The sequence below is a fragment of the Neofelis nebulosa genome, chromosome 3, assembly GCF_028018385.1.
Source record: "Neofelis nebulosa isolate mNeoNeb1 chromosome 3, mNeoNeb1.pri, whole genome shotgun sequence".
NCBI classification, from domain to species: Eukaryota; Metazoa; Chordata; class Mammalia; order Carnivora; family Felidae; genus Neofelis; species Neofelis nebulosa.
The window spans coordinates 172,444,437-172,464,655 of record NC_080784.1 but is presented as its reverse complement, the minus strand read 5'-3'; the positions used below and the strand labels follow the sequence as shown (position 1 = coordinate 172,464,655).

The 20,219-nt window shown below is 40.7% G+C and overlaps 1 protein-coding gene across 8 annotated transcripts in view; it reads left to right on the top strand.

Annotated features, from left to right (window-relative positions):
• Nucleotides 1-20,219, top strand: part of LIMCH1 (LIM and calponin homology domains 1) — a 330,554-nt gene that overhangs the window by 126,360 nt on the left and 183,975 nt on the right. For all 8 annotated transcript variants that reach the window (XM_058722742.1, XM_058722745.1, XM_058722746.1 and 5 more), the window contains exon 2: nucleotides 1,247-1,317. In XM_058722742.1, the coding sequence (XP_058578725.1) occupies nucleotides 1,247-1,317 (71 nt within the window). The remainder of the gene's footprint in view (nucleotides 1-1,246; nucleotides 1,318-20,219) is intronic.

The window sequence follows — 20,219 nt, the reverse complement described above, 5'->3', positions numbered from 1 at the left end:
TATGAAAGAGAAATAACATTCTTCTGGCTCTAGTTGTGAATTTGTCTATTTCTCTTCACAGACTTTTTTTGGTTTATGTATTTTGAAGTTTTTATTAAATGTACAAATGTTTAGGATTTTTATGTCTTCCTGATGAGCTAAACCTTGTGTCATTATGAAATGACTTTCTTTGTCCTTGGTATTATTATTTTTTCTAAAATTTTCTTTGATATTAATATCCAGCTTTTTAAAATTAGCATTAGCATGTTATTATCTTTTTCTATTCTTCTATCTTTAATCTACTTCTCTCTTTATCTTTAAAGGGCATTTCTCCTAGGCACCACATAGTTCGGTTTTACTTTTTATTTCCAATATGACAATGTCTGTCTTTTCATCGGGGATATTTAGTCCATTTATATTTAATGTACTTATTGATATGGTTAGGTTTAAGTTTATTGTGTTGTTATTTACTTTTTATTCCATATGTTCTGTATTCTCTTTTCCTCTTTTTCTGTCTTTTTTCATTGTTAAGAGTATTTTTTATGATTCCGTTTTATTTCCTTTTTAAGCTTATTAACTGTAACTTTTTATTTTGCTGTTTTAAAGGTTGCTTTAGGGTTTTTAGTATACATATTTACCTGGCATATTCTGGATAGTCAATATATACTTATTGAATGAACAAATGATTGCCCTAGGCGCCTAGGGCAAAGGGCTGCTGAGAGCCAGAGGTATCAAGAATGGTCATCAGTCCTGTGTTGTTAGTCATTCCTTTCCAGCTTTTATTTTCCTCTTTCACACCAAGTTAGTATGGATATTGGCTTTAATATTCCTGTCTTGATGTTTGTCTCTTGAGGATAGGTGTCTGTATCTTCCCCACTACTCCCCCCACCCCCAATAATATTTTAACAAACAGATGTTTTATCCTTAGGTGGTGCTTTCTACAGGCTTTTTTGAAAGTGTGTGGACTGAGGCTGTGGCCTTGACTTATCATGGCCAAACCCTAAAAGTAACACCCTTATCAGGAAGAACAGACAATTTAAGGAATTGGGTAGGAAAAAGCTTCAAAATAATGGTCTACATTTAGGATTAGCTGATCTCAGCAAACTACACATGGAAAAGAAATTCAGACCTAACAGATTTTCTCCATTCTTGGAATGCCACCAGTTATTTCAAGCCTCTTAAATATTAAAAAAAAAAAAATCATTGAAATTCTTGATTAAAAAAGAAAAATTTATGCTCTCTCTCTCCCTCTCTCTTTTTTTTCCAGCAAGTAACCGGCAGAAGTTTTGGTGATAAAGATTTTCGGACAGGGTTAGAAAATGGAATCCTTCTCTGCGAGTAAGTATAGCCTATTGTTCAACTGGTTTTGCTCAAGAAGAATCATCAATACTATTCAGTTCATCTGTAAAGCTTCGTATTTTGTTTTGCATTTTATTCATAGTTTGATTCTGAGATTTTAAAAAATCACTGGGCTAGGCAGTAAACCTAAGTAGGTGAGGAAGTTTTAGTGTACGGTAGGGGGGGAAGTGATGGGGACTGTGGCATTTCTAATCAGGTAAAGAAGATGTATCTATCTGGTAGCTGCTACTCAGCTCCAACCAATATTTATAATGTAGGAATCTGAGCCCAGGTAATTGGAAGGATGTGGACCCATTTGTAGTGAAAGTAGCAGCTTTTCTCCCCTGTATCCCCCAAGCAAAAGCAATTTGTGCCATGTGAAGCAATGCATCTAATTACTTACAACTTCTTAAAACATGGCAGTTAATGTTCCTCACTGGGCTTGCTCCCCTGACGCATTTTGAATATATTATGCTACTGGCAAATTTCAAATGTGAACAATAACTGCCATGTTTAACTTTTATGGTTTGAACCTGGGTTTTGTCATAAAGCGCGGCTGTGGGGATGGTTTCAAGAGCTTGCTGTGAAGTGGTTCTAGACACAAAATAAACTAGAGACTTAACACTTAGAGATGGATGAACATACACTTTAAGGTCTCAAAACTTGAACTTAATAGGCTCTATAATTCAGATACTGATTTTTGTTCCATTGAGGTGAAATGTACACACAGGAAAAACACAGCTCCAGATATACAACCTGATGGATTTTGAGAACTGTGTACATGCATGTAGCCTAAACCCTGATGAAGATATAGGACAGCAAATGCCCTCTTGTCCCCTCCCAATCCATCTCAACCACCTCTAGAAAAACACTGTTCTAATTTCTATCACCATAGCATTTATTTGCCTTATATCTTGAACTTTGTGGATGTGAAATTACATAGAATGCACCTTTATTTTGGCGACTTCCAGAATATTGTTTGGGACCTACCAATGTGGTTGAAAGACTTCCGGTTTTGGAGCCTGAGAACTAGAAATGCAAGTCTTACTGTACCCCTTAGATCATTTAACCTTCTTGAGTCTCAATCTTTTCTTTCTAAAATGGTAATGAAAAGTTACAACTCTTGCTTACTTCATAAACTTTTTATGAATTTCAATGAGATAATGTGGGTGAGGTGCTTTGAAAAATTATATTTGCTATACAAATGTTGATTATTAGGCAGCACTTTTTAACACAGTTCATGCCAACATTTTTTTCCTGCTCCCCACTGTCCTTTTTTCCTCAAAGAGAAATTAACATGCCCTGATTGCTGTTTCCATTCCGTCCTTCCTGTGGAGCCTCTTCTCTCTTCTCATACTTTACTTCCCTCATTGCCTCTTTTCCCTTTATTAAATCTAAATCTGAGCTCATCTCTTACATAAACCATACTTAGTTTAGCATCTCCCCAGAGATAAACCCAGGCAGACTCCAAACACTTCCCTTGTGTTCTAACACCTGCTTCTCCAATGATTCTGGGCTTAGCCTTCTCCTGATGTTACAGACTAGCCACAATCTGATCTAATTTATGTGCATCATGCTGTCTTAATTCTGTTGAAGTGGGTCTTTGGTACCAATTTTTGTTTAGCTAACATTTGCTTCAAAAACTCTTGTAGGCGTCCATCTCTCCACTATATTCCCGTGAATAAATCTGTGAAGGAGTAGCATTGCTTGCCAGACTTTAGACTGAGAAGGCTCATCTGAAGCTGAAGCTCTGGGTCTGGAGACATTTGCACGCATAGAACTTGCTTCTTACCTAGATAAAGATGTTGAGTCAGAGGATGGATTCTGTCATGTGAGCAGTGGCACTATCCATTGGCCTTTCACAAACACATTACTGAATGTTAGAGTTATTTAGGGGTGGAGGGATGGGGCTTGGGCCTAGGAAATATTATGGTTAGCCAAGATAGAGGCACAGATTATAGCCAGGGGGCTCTTTAAGTTATAAAGGGTTTGGACTGCTGACAGCCAAGAATGACGCTGAGTGAACGGGCCAACACAGAGGCTTGGACAAGTGTCACTGAACGGCCAAAATAAGTGAGTTATTGTCTAAGTCTTCTACACATGGAAGATTAGACCCACTGGTGTATTTGAAGGAGTCTGAGGACCAGGGTCAAGTCTTGGCTTCCTTGTGGGACTCCAGCTGGCAGCTCCAGCAGAGGTTGCTAAGGTGAAATGAACTGCATCAAAAGAGCCAGTAGCATGAGTCTCAGTCAGAGGCTTTGAGGGAAAGCTGGGTCAGCAGCTGGAGAAACCAGATACAAACAGATTTCTAAGTCCAGGACCCACAGAGCAATGAGAAACAAAAGCATGGCCCAAAAGCTGAATGCACTGAAGGTTGGGAGCAATGGAGGAAGATTTTCCCCTCGTCTTTGGTCGGGGCGGGGGCATGGCTAAGTTTTAGCCAAGCTGGAGCATACTGGGCTGCTGTAGACTGAGATCAGCAGGTTTGTTTTCTGGGACTTGTATCCAGAGACCCATCTGGCAAGAAGAGGGACTTGCACTGTTCCAGGGGTGGGGCTGGTTGATGGCAAGGACCAAAAGGCAGGAAACTCCGTTTGGAGGGTCTCAGGAAAGTGTGGGTTCCCAGACAGTGGATCCATACAGGTTTTAAGCACCTGTGTTTGGAGAGTAGAGAAGAATGTGTAAGGCTGTGCCACTCTGTAGAAGCAGAGGGAGTTTCGTGGATGCTGGTGATTCAGGAGTTCTAACTCCGAACCTCCACTCATGTAGCAACGTTTAACAACGTAAGAAGAAATCCCTATAATTTCAGATTTAGAAAACTAGCAATTCAGCTCTTCTGAGACAGGCTTTCATAACATACAGCCCTCTTTTTAAAAATTGTTGGGTTTTTCAACTTTATATTATTCAAAACAGAAGCGCAGTTGGTGTCTTGTAATAGTGTAATGACCCCAGTTGAAAAATACATGAACGGCATCAGTGAATGATTCCTCTTGTTCAGCAAACTCTCGTCTTTTTGTCTGAGTTAGATCAGCTCTAAATGGTGGTTGCAACTGGAGAGACATGCTCTTTGTTCACTAAACATTTCCTGAGTTGTTTATGAGTCTGAAAAAAAATTCATAGTTCTCATCAAACAGAGGTCACCCTTCTGTGCCTGGGGCCTGATTTCCCTTCTTACCAAACTTTCATGTGGCCTGTAAGAACTATTATCATACCCATTTTACAGAGGAACGAAGAGCGGCACAGAGGATTCAATAACTTGGCTGAGGTTATACAGATAAGAAAGTTTTACATTCAGAAGTCTGATTCCTTAGCTTTTGCTCTAAACAACTGTCCTGTGCCTACAGTTGGGATTTCAGTGGGAGAGAAAAGCAAGAGGTTTGGTTGGAGGTTAGTGATGGTGGCATGGAATTGGTGCCAGAAAACACTGAGCAAGCAGAGGAGGGCAGTGCAGAGGATAACCACTGGGTCTCAGCATGACGGAGTGTGAAGGAGGACTGCATGGGGTTGGTGGTCTTGGGATGTAAGTATCAAGGGCCTGGTGGTCCTTCTTAAGAAGGCAAGTCCCATGAGAGTGAAAGCATGAGAGAGCGAAGAGGCTAAGGAGGCTCTAGTCTGCAGAAGATGTGGGGATTTCAGCTTTCTTACGTACAGCCGTCAAACCAGATGGAGACAAAGGCAAGGGTGCTGATGTTTACTAAGGACTACAGAGACAAGAGAGAAAAGACTGGCTCCAGGCAGCATATAAGGTAGAAATGGAGTAGCGTCAGAGTCACCCTGGGAGCTTTTTTTGACTTTGCCTGTCAAGTGCAGTACCCATGGCTTTGCATAGGCTGCCCCCATATTCAGTAATACTTCGTCATAAATGTATAACTCACGGTAATAGCAAGTACAAACCAGACTCTGCGTGTGCCAAGTAGAATTCTAGTAGATGTGTTTTTGCTATAATCATTTCTCTCTTTCTCTGTTGATTTTGCCAACTGTGTGTACTTGAAGTTTGGAGGTTAAACGATCAAATGATGTGAGTCCTCTGCGGAACAGTAAATAAAATGGGGTCAAAATGTGGCAAATATATGACTTCAGGGTTTAAAAGGAAGGCTGCAAATAACTATTCCCTAAGGAAGTCCCTCCCAGTACAGTGTTGCTGATGACTGCCGTCTACTTCCCTGTCCCTGGATCAGACTGTTTTGAAATAATTCCAGAAAGGAAAGTTTCTGACTTGGTTTCCTGGCTATGACTTTATTATTTAGATAGAACTCTATGGAATTCTATCTATATCAGGGGTTGGCAAATTATGGCCTTTGGCCTGTTTTTGTACTGGTTTTCTCACTAAGCATGGTTTTTATATTTTAAGAGGGTTGTAAGTAAAACAAGACAAGAGTTGGTATATGGCTCACAGAGCCTAGAGTGTTTACTATCTGATCCTTTACAGAAAGTTTGCCAGCCCATAAGGACTATGGGATAAATTTTGGATGTAATTGTTTACCCACATAAAGTTAAGTGAGTTTGGGCAGTGCAAAAATGCTGTTCAGGTAAATGAAATAACTTTTTAGAAAAGATTTTCTCAGGACTTTTTTTTTAAGCTTATTTTGAGAGAGACAGAGACAGCACAAGTAGGGGAGGGGAAGAGAGAGGCGGGGAGATAGAGAATCCCAAGTGCACTCTGCACTGATAAGATGTGGGGCTCAAACCTATGAAACTGAGATCTTGACCTGAGCCTAAACCAAGAACCAGATGCTTAACAGACTGAGCCACCCAGGCGCGCCCCGTTCAGGACCTTTTAGAAGTCCGTCTTCCACCCAACTTTTTATTTTGAAAAATTTCAAACTCATAGAAAAGTTATAAGAATAATATAAGGATTATGCATATAGCCTGCAACTGGATGCAAATGTTCAGGAAAAAAGAGGCATATGCAGAAAGAGATCAAGTAAGTATGGCAAGATGATAATATAGTTAGCCCTTGAACAACATAGTTTGAATCGTGTGGGTCCACTTACATGAGGATTTTTTTGATAAATACAGTGCAGAACTATAAATGTATTTTCTTTTCCTTATGCTTTTCTTAATAACATTTTCTTTTCCCTAGCTTATTTATTTATTGTAAGAAGGCAGTATATAATACGTATAACATACAAAATATATGTTAATTGGTTGTTTATATTATCAGTAAGGCTTCTGGGCAACATTAGGCTAATAGTAGTTAAGTTTTGGGCAAGCCAAAAGTTATACATCAGTTTTCAACTGTGTAGGGGGTAGGTGCCCCTAACCCCCATGTTGTTCAGGGGAACTGAGGTAGCATCTAGTTACGGGGTATATGCTCTCCTACCTTCTCTGTTTGATTTCTCATCCTCCCTCACCCCTTTTACTTTCTTTTTTGTTACCATCCAAAGATACACATTTAACAAAGCCAATTCCTGTGCTTTTATGAGATGGTATAGTGGAAAGTGAATGGATCGGGGAACACTTAGGTTGAATCCTGTGCAACTATACTAATAGACCAAAAACAGTCAGAAAATGTGGTTTCATATGGTTCAACCTAGTTAACAGCTCACATCCTCGGTTTGTCTCCTATGTGTCCTCAAGCAAGTTACCTAACCTCTTAGAACCCCAGTTTCCTTAGCTATAAAAACCAATGTAATTGTACCTAATTAATAGAGTTCTTCTGAGGATTAAATGAATTGATGATATGGATAAATCTCTTTGTTTAGTGCGTGGAACATAGCAGACACTTAAATATTAACTTGTCTCCCTTCACCTATGGAATGAGGAAATCACTACCTCATAAGGTCCCTGAGAGATTCCAGGAAAAGAATACTGTAAAACACTCAGCAGTGTTTGGTGCTCACTTGGCACTCTGGACCACTAGCTGTTCTCATTATTATTGTTGGAAATAGGCCCGAAGTCAATTATGAATATAACATTGTCAATGCAACTCTATGTCAAGGGGCACCCATCAGCTCTTTCTCTAGGACAGCCAACAAGCTACAGGATGAACGAACTGGGATTTTCCTTTCCAGCTTCTCTTGCCTAGCCTGTGATCGAAAACTGGGCAAGAAAGTTTGAGTCCCTTACAAACTTGATCATCTGTGAATAATGAGCTTTGGCTGGCAGAAGCTTGAGGCCTAGAGTGATTGTTTTGAAAACAGTAACCTTGACCTCTGTGGTGATGTCATTTCCTCTCACTCTCTCCAGCCTGGTTTCTTTCTCTGGGAAGCTGTTCCAGAATCCTCCAGGGAGAGTGAGTAGGTTCCCATCTGGCTTCTAAGGACCTGTACCACCTCAGGGCTGGCATGTATCACAGTGTTTCTACCTCTTTGTCCCACACCTACTTCCTGTACCAGAGTGAAAGCTTCCTGAAGACCCCTTCTGTTTATCTTTGTATTTCCTTCACTGGACACTGGTCTGGCACATAACATGTCTATCACAGGCACCTGTTGAATAAATTGAGTCCAGTAGTAAGATTGCTATCTAGATTACCTAATCATCAGTGACCTTAACTTTCTCCTAGTCTTAGTTGTCATTGTCAGTATCGTCCTCTGTCTCTGTCCCCACCCCTCCGGTCCCCTGCCCTCTTCTTTTTCTCCTTTTTCCTTTTTTCCTCTTTCCTCCTCTGCCTCCCCTCCCCTCCCTTCCTTTCACACACACACACACACACACACACACACACACACTTTTACATAAAGAATAGGGCCATCCCTGAAGTCTAGAGACCAAAGCACAGAAGTATCTACTTTTAGTATAAGAGTTTCCACTACATCCCCATCTTCTTTGGAATTATAGAGGTCAAATTATGGGTTTTGTTCTACAGATGTGTTTTCATGGAATGCAAAGTCTGAATATGTCAGTTTGCAAATAATAAGTGACCAACAGAGACTGTCTTGGTGTATTTTTGTCTCAGTTCTTATGTTGGTGAAATAATTGTCTGAAGATAAGAAATCTGTTGGCAAACACTTGTCTGTATTACCACTGATGAATGAGCTGCTTATTCTAAGAAGGAAGGCTTGTCCTGGATCCTTGTCCTGATTTCAGTGTGAGATGTGGTGTGCCACAGATGTGTACTAGCCTTCTAGGACAGGTTAGAAGTTGATGGTGTGACTTTGCATGGAGACACTTTGTCATATGGAGGATTTGTTAGATGTTGACCATGTTCTGCACAGCCCCAAAGGAGGAACTGAGAGACATGAAAAGGGAATGGAAGGCGTGATTCCTGATCTTCAAGAGTTTTATAATGTTTTGGGGGCTTGAACACACTCACAAAATAGTTAAGTAACAGTGTAAACCAATATGTGAGTAAATGCAAGTGACCAGGATTTAATAAGACATTAGACAAAGGAAGATTGTTATAGTTTGGGAGATAGTTATTGGAGAGATGCTACATCAAGTGAATTTTACTTAATGAGAATAGTCTGAGGGAAAGAGAAAGGCATCCTACACAGAGACAAGGGTAGAAGGCAAGGTTTGGGGTCAGAAAGGAGGATGCTGTGTTTAGTATACATAGAAGAGATCTGCCTGACAGCAAGGAGGGTTTCTTTTTCTTCATTCAAGTAACACTTTGAAAAGCCCACTTACAAGTGTGGTAAGTTACTAGAAAATCTAGTATACTCTACAATGAAATCATGTAACAGGGGTGCCCTGATCAGATCTGGAATCTAAATCCTGACTCCACAAGGGGCATAAACCCCACTTCTCTTGTAGAAGAGACATTAAGGTAGAGATCTGAACGAAGAGTAGAGATTAGCCAGGAAATAAGGAGGGGAGATGGAAGTAGGGAAGAAGCATGTTATAGACTGAAAGAGTAACACGTCTCAGGTCTCTAAGTGTATTAGAGGAATTACAAGGGACTCATTGGGCCAAAATATAGGAAACAGAGGATGATGGTGTGAGATGAGGGTAGATGGAGAGGAGGAAGAGGCAGGGGCAAGATTGCTCAGGGCCTTGGAAGCCATGGAAGGACTTTGGGTTTGACTTCCAGAACAATGGAAATAAGAAGAATGCTGAAGAAATCACAGGACTTAGTAAGGTAAAGGATATAGATAAATGAAAGAAATGACTACAAAATAACTAGTGTTTCAGTTATTAATGGCAAGCAGAGTAGGGCCCCTGATGCACACTGAAGAGGATCCTTTATTTGTTGGGAGAGGTCATGATTTCAGTTTGGGCAAGGTGAGTTTTGGATATAGAAGGCCCACCTAGGGGACAGTCCGGCGGACTGTTGGGGACAGGGGCCTGGAGCTTAGAGATGAAGCGATGCCTTTCACTTTCTCAAATATGATTTGCCAGCCATTGTTGGACATCAGGGCCAAGCTGTGATTTGTGACAGTCTCTCTGCAGAAAAGATCGCATCAAGAAAGAATAGCAGAACAAGGTCTCCGTTTGAGGAAGCTTCACCACCGGATCAGGGACAAGAGAAAGAGAAGCTCACAAAGGGGGATCAGAGAGATGAGAGGAAACCCAGGAAAGTATGTCTTGGAAACCAGGGAGACTAAGAAGACTTTTAAGAGGCTGGTGGTCACCTGTATTACATGGCCCCAGCAGAGGTCAGCTTGCACAAGACCTAAGAAAAGGTCTGCCTTACTGGTAGAGGGAGGCACTGGAGACCTTTGTCAATTACTAGCTGTCTCTGAGAACTGCCAGACCAGTGGTCATGATTCCACATTGGTTGTAAGTCTGGCTCATTCTGTTACATCATTTCAGTAGGCTCTTGGTAGAGTCCTTATCTAATGTAAACTACATATGCAATATTTTCCTCAGCTATTAAAAAAGAAAAGAGGTTCATCTGGCCTAATGTCTTCTTTGTAGAGCGACTATATAATATAGTTTGTCATTCAATTGAGATGGTTTTGAGAGTAAAAGGGGGTGTCGACTGGCCAAGACACTAGAACGACAAATGAAATCTGAGCCTGTCCTCAGCAAACGGGGTTGTGTGTGGTCGGCCCGGTCGTTGGCGACTCCAGACTGATGCCTTCTAATCACCACTGCTTTGATCAGTATCGGCAAACCCAACCCTTATTTAGTCCTCACAGCAGCCCTGGCAGGTGAACAATCTGGGTGAGCTCTTCCCGCCTCCCTTTGTAATGATGAGATGGAGACCCAGGATGGTAGAGTGCAGTATGTCTTCGCACGCTTTGTCTGGAGCTCTTTCGCTAACCCAGATGCTCACTCAAATCTCAGCAAGCTTGGGTCCTTTTGCCTTTACTGATTTTGGCCTTAGCAGGCTGGTAAGAATTTGATAGGCCTTCTGTGTAGGGTTCCCCTTTGTCTTTCGACCATATCACAGTTGGCTTCGCTGACTTGGCCAGTCTCCCACTCTTTGGCACCAAGACTCATTAAGCTTTTAAGTTCAAGTGAGGACGTCTCAACCCACTCTTCTTTTTTTTTTTTTTTTTTTTTTTTTTTTAAGTTCTCCAGTGAAAAGCTGCTTTTTGTTTGAAGATTGGCCTGGCTTAGGTGGGGACTTAAGCAAGAACTGAGTATCCCAACAGCCTTCTGTTAGGAAAGATGAAAACCATAGCAGGAGAATCTGTAGGATTCGTAATGAGCATAATGGACTCCCAGTGTTGTCTTTTTCCTTCTTTCGTTCTCATGAAATAAACAGCCCTTGGTTCCTACTCAAAAGAGGGACTCTTAGCGCAGTGTGTGTGTGGGGGGGGCGGGGGGGTTACTGTCCCCATTCAAACTGTGCCTTGGCATCAATTACAGGAGTCTGCTGGATGGGGGAGGGGGGAACGTGTGTGCATTTGAAACATTCTCAAGCTTATCCATCTTTGCAAATATTTTGTCCGTTAAAATTATATAATCCTGGTTGCAACTTCTTTTTTCTTAATACACAGCTTTACATGACCTAGACTCAGTAGGGAAATTATACACTTGTCTTTATGCTGCCAGAAAACGTGTTTGAAACTTAATTGGTACAGTTATCATTCAGGAACCATTCCTCTCAAAACGTGGTGATTTCTTTCACCCTGCCAATCTGTGCCTTAAAAAAGTATTAAACTTCTGCTCACTTAAATCACATGCTTAATCTCCTTACTCCTGAACAAATTTATTCCACATTTGTTGGAATGATCAATTGACTAAAAAAACATATAACAACAGGTTTAAGTATGGGCTGCTTGTGTGGTAGAGGGGAAACTGGCCCATCTCATTGCCTGCCTTTGGAGTTACATGCTGGATTAGGCTTTGCTTGTATTTGAGAGGATTTAGTAGCTCCCTAATTGTATTTCCATAATAATCCATTTTTTTGATTGTCTCTACTGGGCTGTCAGGCTGGGTGGGCTGACTTCCCACAATGAAGTGTGCAAAATTCCTGCCTCAAGCGTGCCATTCCAAATGTTTCCTTTGGTAACCCACAGAAGAGGACCCTTTTAAATAGCCCACCAAGGACCCGGTTTTTAAATGATCTTTTTTTTAAAGTTAACTATGCAGAAATAGACTTCCCTCTTTATATTAAGGAAAAGAAGAAAGAGTGAATGACATGACAAATAGAAAGTTAGGACTTTATGGCTGAGCGATTAGCTCTGGTGCTTGCCTTTCCTTATACCACTGTAGACTCTGCCATGAGGCCAACATTCCCAGACACGACCTCATCATGCCCGGTACCCTTCCCCCAAAATAGGACATAATTCAAGTTCCTTTGCCTGGAACCCGGTGTCCCTCACTGGGTGCAGTGTTTCTATTCTATCTTCACCATCCCTTTGCACTGGCTACAGAAAATTATTGTATTAATGATTTTCTTTGTGCTTCTCCATCTCTGTGCCTTTGCTGCATTTTGTTCCAGCCACCTGGGGTGTTCACTTCCTGTCCATTTCCATCTCCCTAAATCCTAAACCCACATGTTGGGTGTCTTTTCCTCCACTAAGATATCCCCTCACCGCAGCCTACATTCAGTGCTTCCTTCCTCCTCTTAGCAACCATGGTGGTAACAACCATACATCCTGGGGTGGAGACAACTGTGATTTCAAGTGCTCTGTCTCTTGTTTCTGGTCTGAAAAGTGTTTTGGCTATGCCTAGAGCAAGTAATTTGTCTTACACAAGGTACTACTCATGAGATTGTATGTTTTAACTTTCTAGTTATGAATTCTTGATACAGGGACAGTGACTCACCTATCTTTCTATGCTGAATGATGCTTCTTGTGTAGGAATGTAAAAAGCATTTTGGAGGAAGAGTGGGAAAAAGGAAGATTACTCCAAAATTCACATTTTCAAATTATTAACATGTTTATAACTAACCAATGTGTATTAAAAACATGCTATATTAGCTGAAAATGCATTGTAGACCTAAATGTAAGGGCTGAAACTAGAAAGTTTTTAGAATAAAACATAGGAGTATATCTTTGTGACCTTGGATTAGGCAATGGTTTCCTGCATATAACATCAAAAGTACAAATGACAAAAGAAAAAGTGGATAAATTGAACTATATCAAAATTAAAAGCTTTTGTCCTGCAAACGATACCATTTCCCAGCTCACAGAATGGGAGAAAGTAAGATGATATTTGCAAATTGTATATCTGAAAAGGGACTTGTATCTAGAATATATAAAGAACTCATAACTCAATAATAAAAGAATAAACAATCTAATAAAAATGGGCAAAGATGTCTGAATAGATACTTCTCCAAAAAGGATATAAAAATGGCCAATAAGCACATGAAAAGATGCTCAACATCATTAATTTTTTGAGAAATGCATATCAAAACTATAAGATACCACCTCACAGCCACTGGAATGGCAAAAATAAGTGTGGTATGGATGTGGAGGAATTGGAACCTTCATATACTGCTGGTGGTAATGTAAAATGGTACTGCCACTTTGGTAAATGATTTGATAGTTCCTCAAAAGTTTACACATTAAGTTATCAGATGACCCAGCAATAATACTTTTAGATACAGATCCAAGAGAAATGAAAACATGTGTCCAAACAAAAACTTCTATACAACTGTTTGTGACATTATTCGTAATAGCCACATGTTGAAAACAACCCAAATGCCCATCAACTGATAAATGGATTACAATATTATTTGGCCATAAAAAGGAATTAACTACCAATGCATGTTATAATATGGATGAACCAACATCATTATGCTAAATGAAAGAAACCAGTCACAAAAGACCACGTCTTATATAATCCTATTTATAGGAAATGCCTGGAGAAGGCAAATCTATAGAGACAGACAGTAGATTAGTGGTTGCCTAGGACTGGGAGTTGTGTGTGGGTGGGGTGGGAGTTAAAGCCAATGGGTAAGGGGTTTCTTTCGGGGGAAGGATAGTTAAAATTAGTTTGCAGAGATGGTTGTGTGATCCTGTCAGTGTACCAAAAAAATTGGATTCCACACATTCAATGGGTGAGTTATGTCTCAAGCTGTTAAAACACACACATACAAAATGCACACCCGTACACTCACTCACAATGGAATTTAAAATTTTTGCTTCACGATCTTTCAAATGCTATCTAAAAGACTCATTCCAAATGTCATTTAGTGCATTTCTAGAGGTACTAATATCATATTGTAATGTGCTGTTAATATTCTAGAACTTTATTGAAGAGCATGTACTGTAGATTGAATATACTAATATTCTACTTCCAGTAAGATTTAAAGAAAGTTTCCAAATGAAAACTAAAATGAGACATCATAACATTAGACATAGAAAGGCCATGGGATGGGGAAATGAGGAAACTTTGTTGCTTAAATACTATAGTTTTTCTTCCCTTAAAGGTCTTTTTCTACCACAGACGAAAAGGCTTTACTTCTAGTCTGATTCCTCCCCTGCCAGAGCCTCTGACCTCCAGAACACATTCTCTGTTCCTCTGAATAAGACTGCATTTTGTATTTCTACTGCACCCACAGTAGTGTGGCCTGCCCAAGGGGAAGTGACCATGGTGTTGCCTCCCCTGGCACCCTTCCCATTGTGTGCCCTGTGGGACATCGAAAAGAAGAACCTAGAGACTTTACTGCTTCCTTTGGGGCCAACCAGCTCCCAACAGTCCTTTAAAGGGGAACAGGGTGACTCCACTCATTTTCATCCCGTCCCACAGACCCAACAGGAACTTACTAAAATAATTGTAATTGGTGGGAATGAACCAGAAGCCTGTCAGATGATCCTTGTATGGTGTGATTTCTTGAACCCAACTCTAGTCTTGGTGCTGAGAAACTGGTTAGGATGTGATGAAGAATAACAACCAAAGTTGCCAAATTGTTCGTGGCTCTGAAGTTCATTGCAGTTTCAAACCTGATGTTTTGGGTTTCCCAATACTTTGCAATTGTTGCTCATTTTAATATCACTTTACTCAGCAAACAAACATTGAGGCCCTACCAAGAGCTAGCCCTTCCAGTAGAGATGGGGTTGCAGAGAGAACTCACCCTTTGCCTGATGGGGATGTTGGACAATTTCTGCGATGTGTGATAAGTAAGGAAGCCAAACAGTACTGGAATCTAGAGGTGAAGATATAATCTGTACCTCGGAAATGGGTGAAGAAAAGGTAACATGTAAGCTGGGTTTTGAAGGATGAGTATGAGTTTGCCAGGCCACAAAGGAGTCAAGGGAGGCCTGTGGTAATGGCAAGTCAGAAGGAATAGCAATAACTTGAAATGCTCAGCAACACGAAGGTGCTTTGAGTGCTCAGGGAAGAAACTGTGACCAGAGCCTGGGACAAATTCAAGATGGGGCAGGCTGGAGATGAATGGTGGGTATCAGGTCAGTTTTCAGAAGACCTTGAATAACATGTTGGGGAGTTTCAATAGCATGTGGCAAGCAATAGGCAGCCAACATGGTTTCTGTATAAAGGAGTGATGGGATTATGTTTGTTTTCTAGGAAATGACATCTGGTGATGGTGGAGACACTTGATTACTTTCTGCTGTGCACCAAACACAAATATTTGAATAAAATGCTTTGCCTCCCAAGGAGAAGCAGAGATGTTTCCTACACTTGTCTTACTATGTCCATCCTTAGTTTACAACTCCTGTATGTATACTGTGTTTCCAAAACTCTCTTCCAAGTCACCATTGAGAACCTGGAAGTTTCCCTATAGAACTAATGTTCTTCACGGTGTTATGTAACTCCTATCACATCTGAAATAATGACAGTCCCATTGTAGACCCCAATTTCTGAGGGCATCTGAGCATAGCTCAGCACCTGGTGTGGGATAAGCGTTTGATAACAGTATGTGGAATGGATAGTAAATCAATTCAGAATTCTAACTAGCCTTATAGGGGCTGACCTCCCCTTCCTAGGATAGCAAAGCATCTCTTCAGCTCTTGGCTTTCCTCCATCACTCTCAGGATGGCAAGAGAGGTAGGGAGACAGGAGCAAGAGTTAAAGGATTAGCCAGAACTTGGCAGGAAAGCAGGGCCACCCGCAGCTGTGGGCACAGCTGCAATGTAGCCGAATTTGTCTTTGGAGCTTTTTACTGCCTTTCATTTGTCGGCATCCTTCCTTCCTTCCTCCCTATCCCCCGCTTTGGAGACTACGCCCAGAGACATAGTCTCTCCAAAAGGACTGACATTATCTCATTCCTTCCCTTCTGTTTTTTCATCTCTTCCAACTCTCAGCCTCCCTCTAGCTACAGGCAGGATGCTTGGGAGGAGAGGTGAACAATGATGGATATATCAGATTTCCATCTTCGGGGAGAGCTGGGGTCAAAACCTGCATGGAGATGGTAATATCCAGCACCATTTGTCAAGTGTATACTACACACGAGGCTGGTGCCAAGTGTATTACATGCACTATTTCACATTCTCGTGCCATGACTAATAGGTATTATTGTCCCCATTTTACAGAGGAGGAAACTGAGGCTCAAGGATACTGAATACTTAAATAACTTGCCTAGTGAGTTGCAGAGTTGGGATTTGAACCCATGTCTTTTTGTCTCTGGAGGCTACTCTTAATCTTGGAATTTTGAGTGCCAATCCTGTAACTCTTGGTTTTGAGCCCTTCTTCCTGAAGTGTGGAGAGCAAGGGCTGGCTGTGTATCCTGCTCAAGTCAGGCTACAGCAGCTTTCAGAGATAAATCACAGCACTTGCGTGTTCCTTGTTTTCTTTCCACCCTCCTGACAGTACACGTAGCAATACCAGGTTTTAGTTATGCAAAAGAAATACTAATTACTATCATTTATCCATAATTACTACATAGCACAATTGTGATCACACGTATCATTGCTTGTGTCAGGGCAACTCTAAGTTTCCATTTTATTTGGTTATACTGAATTCTGTTCATATATTGCCAGGTTTCACAGTTCATTGATCACACGTGCCATCTCAAACTTGTGCCTTATAAAATCAAGGAGGATCTTGAGTGGGAGGCATGGTGGGGAAGGCAGTTTGGTGGGGGGAGCTTGATTACCAGGTGAAGGCATTTGGAGGGTGTCCTGTGGGCACTTGGGAGCCTAGAAGTCACGGGGGGAGGGAAGCAGCATGGCCAAAGCCAAGATTTAGAAGGGGTCATTTTGGATGTGGTGAGCAGATTGATTCAGATGGTACATACTAGTAGCTGGAGATTATTTCCTGAAGTGCAGAAAGTGAAGCATCAAAGGAAAGTCGTCTTCTCAGATTTAGAAACGTGAGTTTGTACTCCTAATACCCCTTACAAGCTCTGACCTTAGACGTGTGCCTGATGGCAGTTTCCTTATCTAGATTGATTTATTGATTTTTCAGCCTCTTCTAGTCCAAAACTCCCATAATTGCCTGACAGCAGGAATGGCCATAAAAAGGTTGGACTGTGGGAGAGACTGATAATGAATCAAAAGGAATCCAGGATGCTCAGATAATTGCTAGAGTTTCTCTTCCATGCTTATAGATTATTTCATTAGTGTTAGTTTTTTAGTACTGAGGACGGAGCCCTACGTAAGAAGAGTTTTCCTCTAGCAAATGCGGGAAAATAAAAATGGGTCCACTTGTTTACAGTGTGTCAGTTGCTAGTTCATCCCCTTCTAGCTGCCCTCCCAGTGAGCCCCAGAGGAAAGGATGTGCCAGGCGTTCAATTCCGCATTTTAGGACGGGATTTTCTTGGGTATAGTTTGGCAAAGTAGGACCCCTTTTTACAGGAGAAAGACCTATCTGCGATAGGTAGGGTAATGCTGTGATCTCAGTGGTTTAAAACCATGGAAATGTACTTCTTACTCTTGTGTAGCCCACTTCTGGCGACAGGGAAGAGTGGAGATGACTTTGCTTCCGGCAGTGGTTCAGGGATCCCAGCTGATAGAGACTCCACCCTCAACACCTGACTTCTTTCTCAGGTCTTCCTGGGTGTCAACATCTAACCTGTAAATGCTGGAGGAGAGGGAGAATGGAGCAGTACTTGGGAGGCGTTTTCGGGGCAGGCCTGCGTGTGACATATACTACTCTGCCTACACCCCATTGGCCAGAATTCTGTTATATGGCTACAGAAAATTGCAGAAGAGGGTGGAAAATGTAGCCAAGGTGGGAAATATGTGCTCAGGAGGAAAAGGAGACAAGTGGTGGGTTTTCTCTGCCACAGGAGGTGTGTTAGAATACCAGCATTGCTGAGCTGAACAATTCACAGAGTTGGTCCCAGCTTCTGGGAATTGTAAGACAAAAACCTTCTAAAGCCCTCCTGATCTCTTCTTTGAGTACGTTCAATGCAGGTGGCTTAAATAGACCTATATTTCACACATTCTGGATGATGCATAGCACCCCTCAAACGTTTGGTAGATATTAATGATGGCAATTTACATTCCATCACTGTTTTGTTTGTATAAAACTCTTGTTTGGTTCAAGTTTCACTTTTCCCTATAGTTTAGTCCATTTTTTTGACCTCAGAAGGTTTATTAACATTTATCCTTCTGCCGAGGCAACTCTAAAGAGAAGTCTTTAAAAATGACATCTGTAACAGGTTCACAGTCAAGGTTAAATTGATCTCATGCTTAGGTTCAAAAACAGTTGCCATGTTAGATTAAATGAAAGTGCATACACCTTCATTCAGGATGCATAGTCAAACTCAGAAAGTGATCAAGGAAACCACTAGAAAAACACTATTGAGCCAAATTAAAAGAGACACAAAGTAGGTAATTTTGTGATCATAGCTGCTTGTTGCAGCTGTACAAACCAAGCTAATGAGATGGTGATGTAATCTCTTGTTGCAAAGAATAAAGTGATTTCCCATGAGATTAAGCATGACCTTCCCAACCCTGTGCTCAAGGTCTAGATAGCTTCTCTGCTCTCCCCCAAACTCTAGGATCATTATTAGATGTGAATTTATGAATTGAATGATTTGTAGGGTAAGCTGAATTCTGCAATTTTTAAAAAAAATCTTGCCTTTAATGTTTATGTTATAGTTCAGTAACAAACTTCTCATTGGTATAATTCCTAATGTCTGGATGGTCTTGTAATGTATCCTTTGTAGGTATATTCTCAGTGTTACGTCCCTTGCAGAGCTATTATATTGGCTGCTGGAAGAATCAGAATGAACCAGAGTGAAGTAGAGATTTGAGGTTTTTTCTTTTTAATCACAGATAAGAACAAATTTCTTCAGTTTGTATTTTATAACCATTAAACAATGATTGAGGGTTGCCACAGCTGAATATTAAGTGTTACAAAGAGTTAATAAATTCAGCCTGTGGTCTAATCAGAACATCAGCATAATTCCTAGGTGTTTCAATAATTGTTTCTTTAAGGAATCTAATCTTTAATCTTTTAAGAACTATATTCCATAGAATTTGTGCAGAGCATGTCTTTAATTCATCTTCCCAAAAACTCAAGATGACCATGCATTAGGTTGTGTGACAATGAACCACATATGTGCATAGTTCTGGTCTTCCTGTGGGTTTTAAATCTACTAGTGAGCATGCCCCATGAGGAAACAACCTGGGGTCTCTCCTGCCTTCCTTTATATCCCTGTGCCGAGCTTCAGGCCAGAACATCATGCATGCTCCATAAATATTTGTTGAATACATGAAGGAACATATGAAATATCCTTCCTTGAAATAGGTCACAGTGTGTTTCAGATTTAGAATGTGAGTTCAGTAGATACCATTTAATTTCCATTGTATAAGAAACACATGTATTTTTGCTTACCTTTAATGTCATTAACTTTTTCATAATTGAGGATTATCCAAGATCATGACTTGCCTTCCTGTTTCTAGTCATTTCTGACCACACATATATTAGGCAAGCTATACACATTTGTTGAGTTGATTCATTTATGTAAGATTTTTGTCCAAATGTGGCCAGAAAAAGAAAATAAGTAAAACTTATCTTAGTCTTTGGCAGCTGGCTGATGGAAAAATTGAAACTAAGATGACCTGAATTTACTTAGCAGAAAGAGGTATGCTCAGTATACTAAATGAGTATGAATATGCAAAATTCCACTTACCAAATGCTAGCAACACGCACTGTTCCACTGGCTCCTCACTACAATCCTGGATGGAAAGTGAGGTTTTCAAAATCCCCGTTTTGGGAATCCCAATAAGGGAAAACTGAGATTCTGATCAAATGACTTCCCAAAGGCACATAGCTAATGAGTGTTCAATTTAGCTTTTAAAACCTAGACTACTTACTCCAAAGTCACTCCACCTTCCTATTCATTAAATGTTAAAGATTCGTTCTCTCATTCTCTCTCTCCTTCTCTTTGTGTGTGTGTGTGTGTGTGTGTGTGTGTGTGTGTGTGTGTGTGTGTTGAGTTGTACTTTGATGGTACATACTGAAGCCGGACTTTCTAAAGCACTAAGTTTCAGTATAAAATGACTGGCCTAAGACATAAAGGCTGTCCTGTCCCTAAGACATGAAGGTCTTTACATCTGTCTGGAGCTCAGTCTTTTCTTCCAGAAAAATGGTGGAATGAATACATGACCTGTCTCTATAGGATAGGATAGTTGGAGCTGGTACATCTCAGAAGGTTCATGAATATGAAATATCATCATCTCTTTAAAGTACGTCATCAGTAAGTATTTATT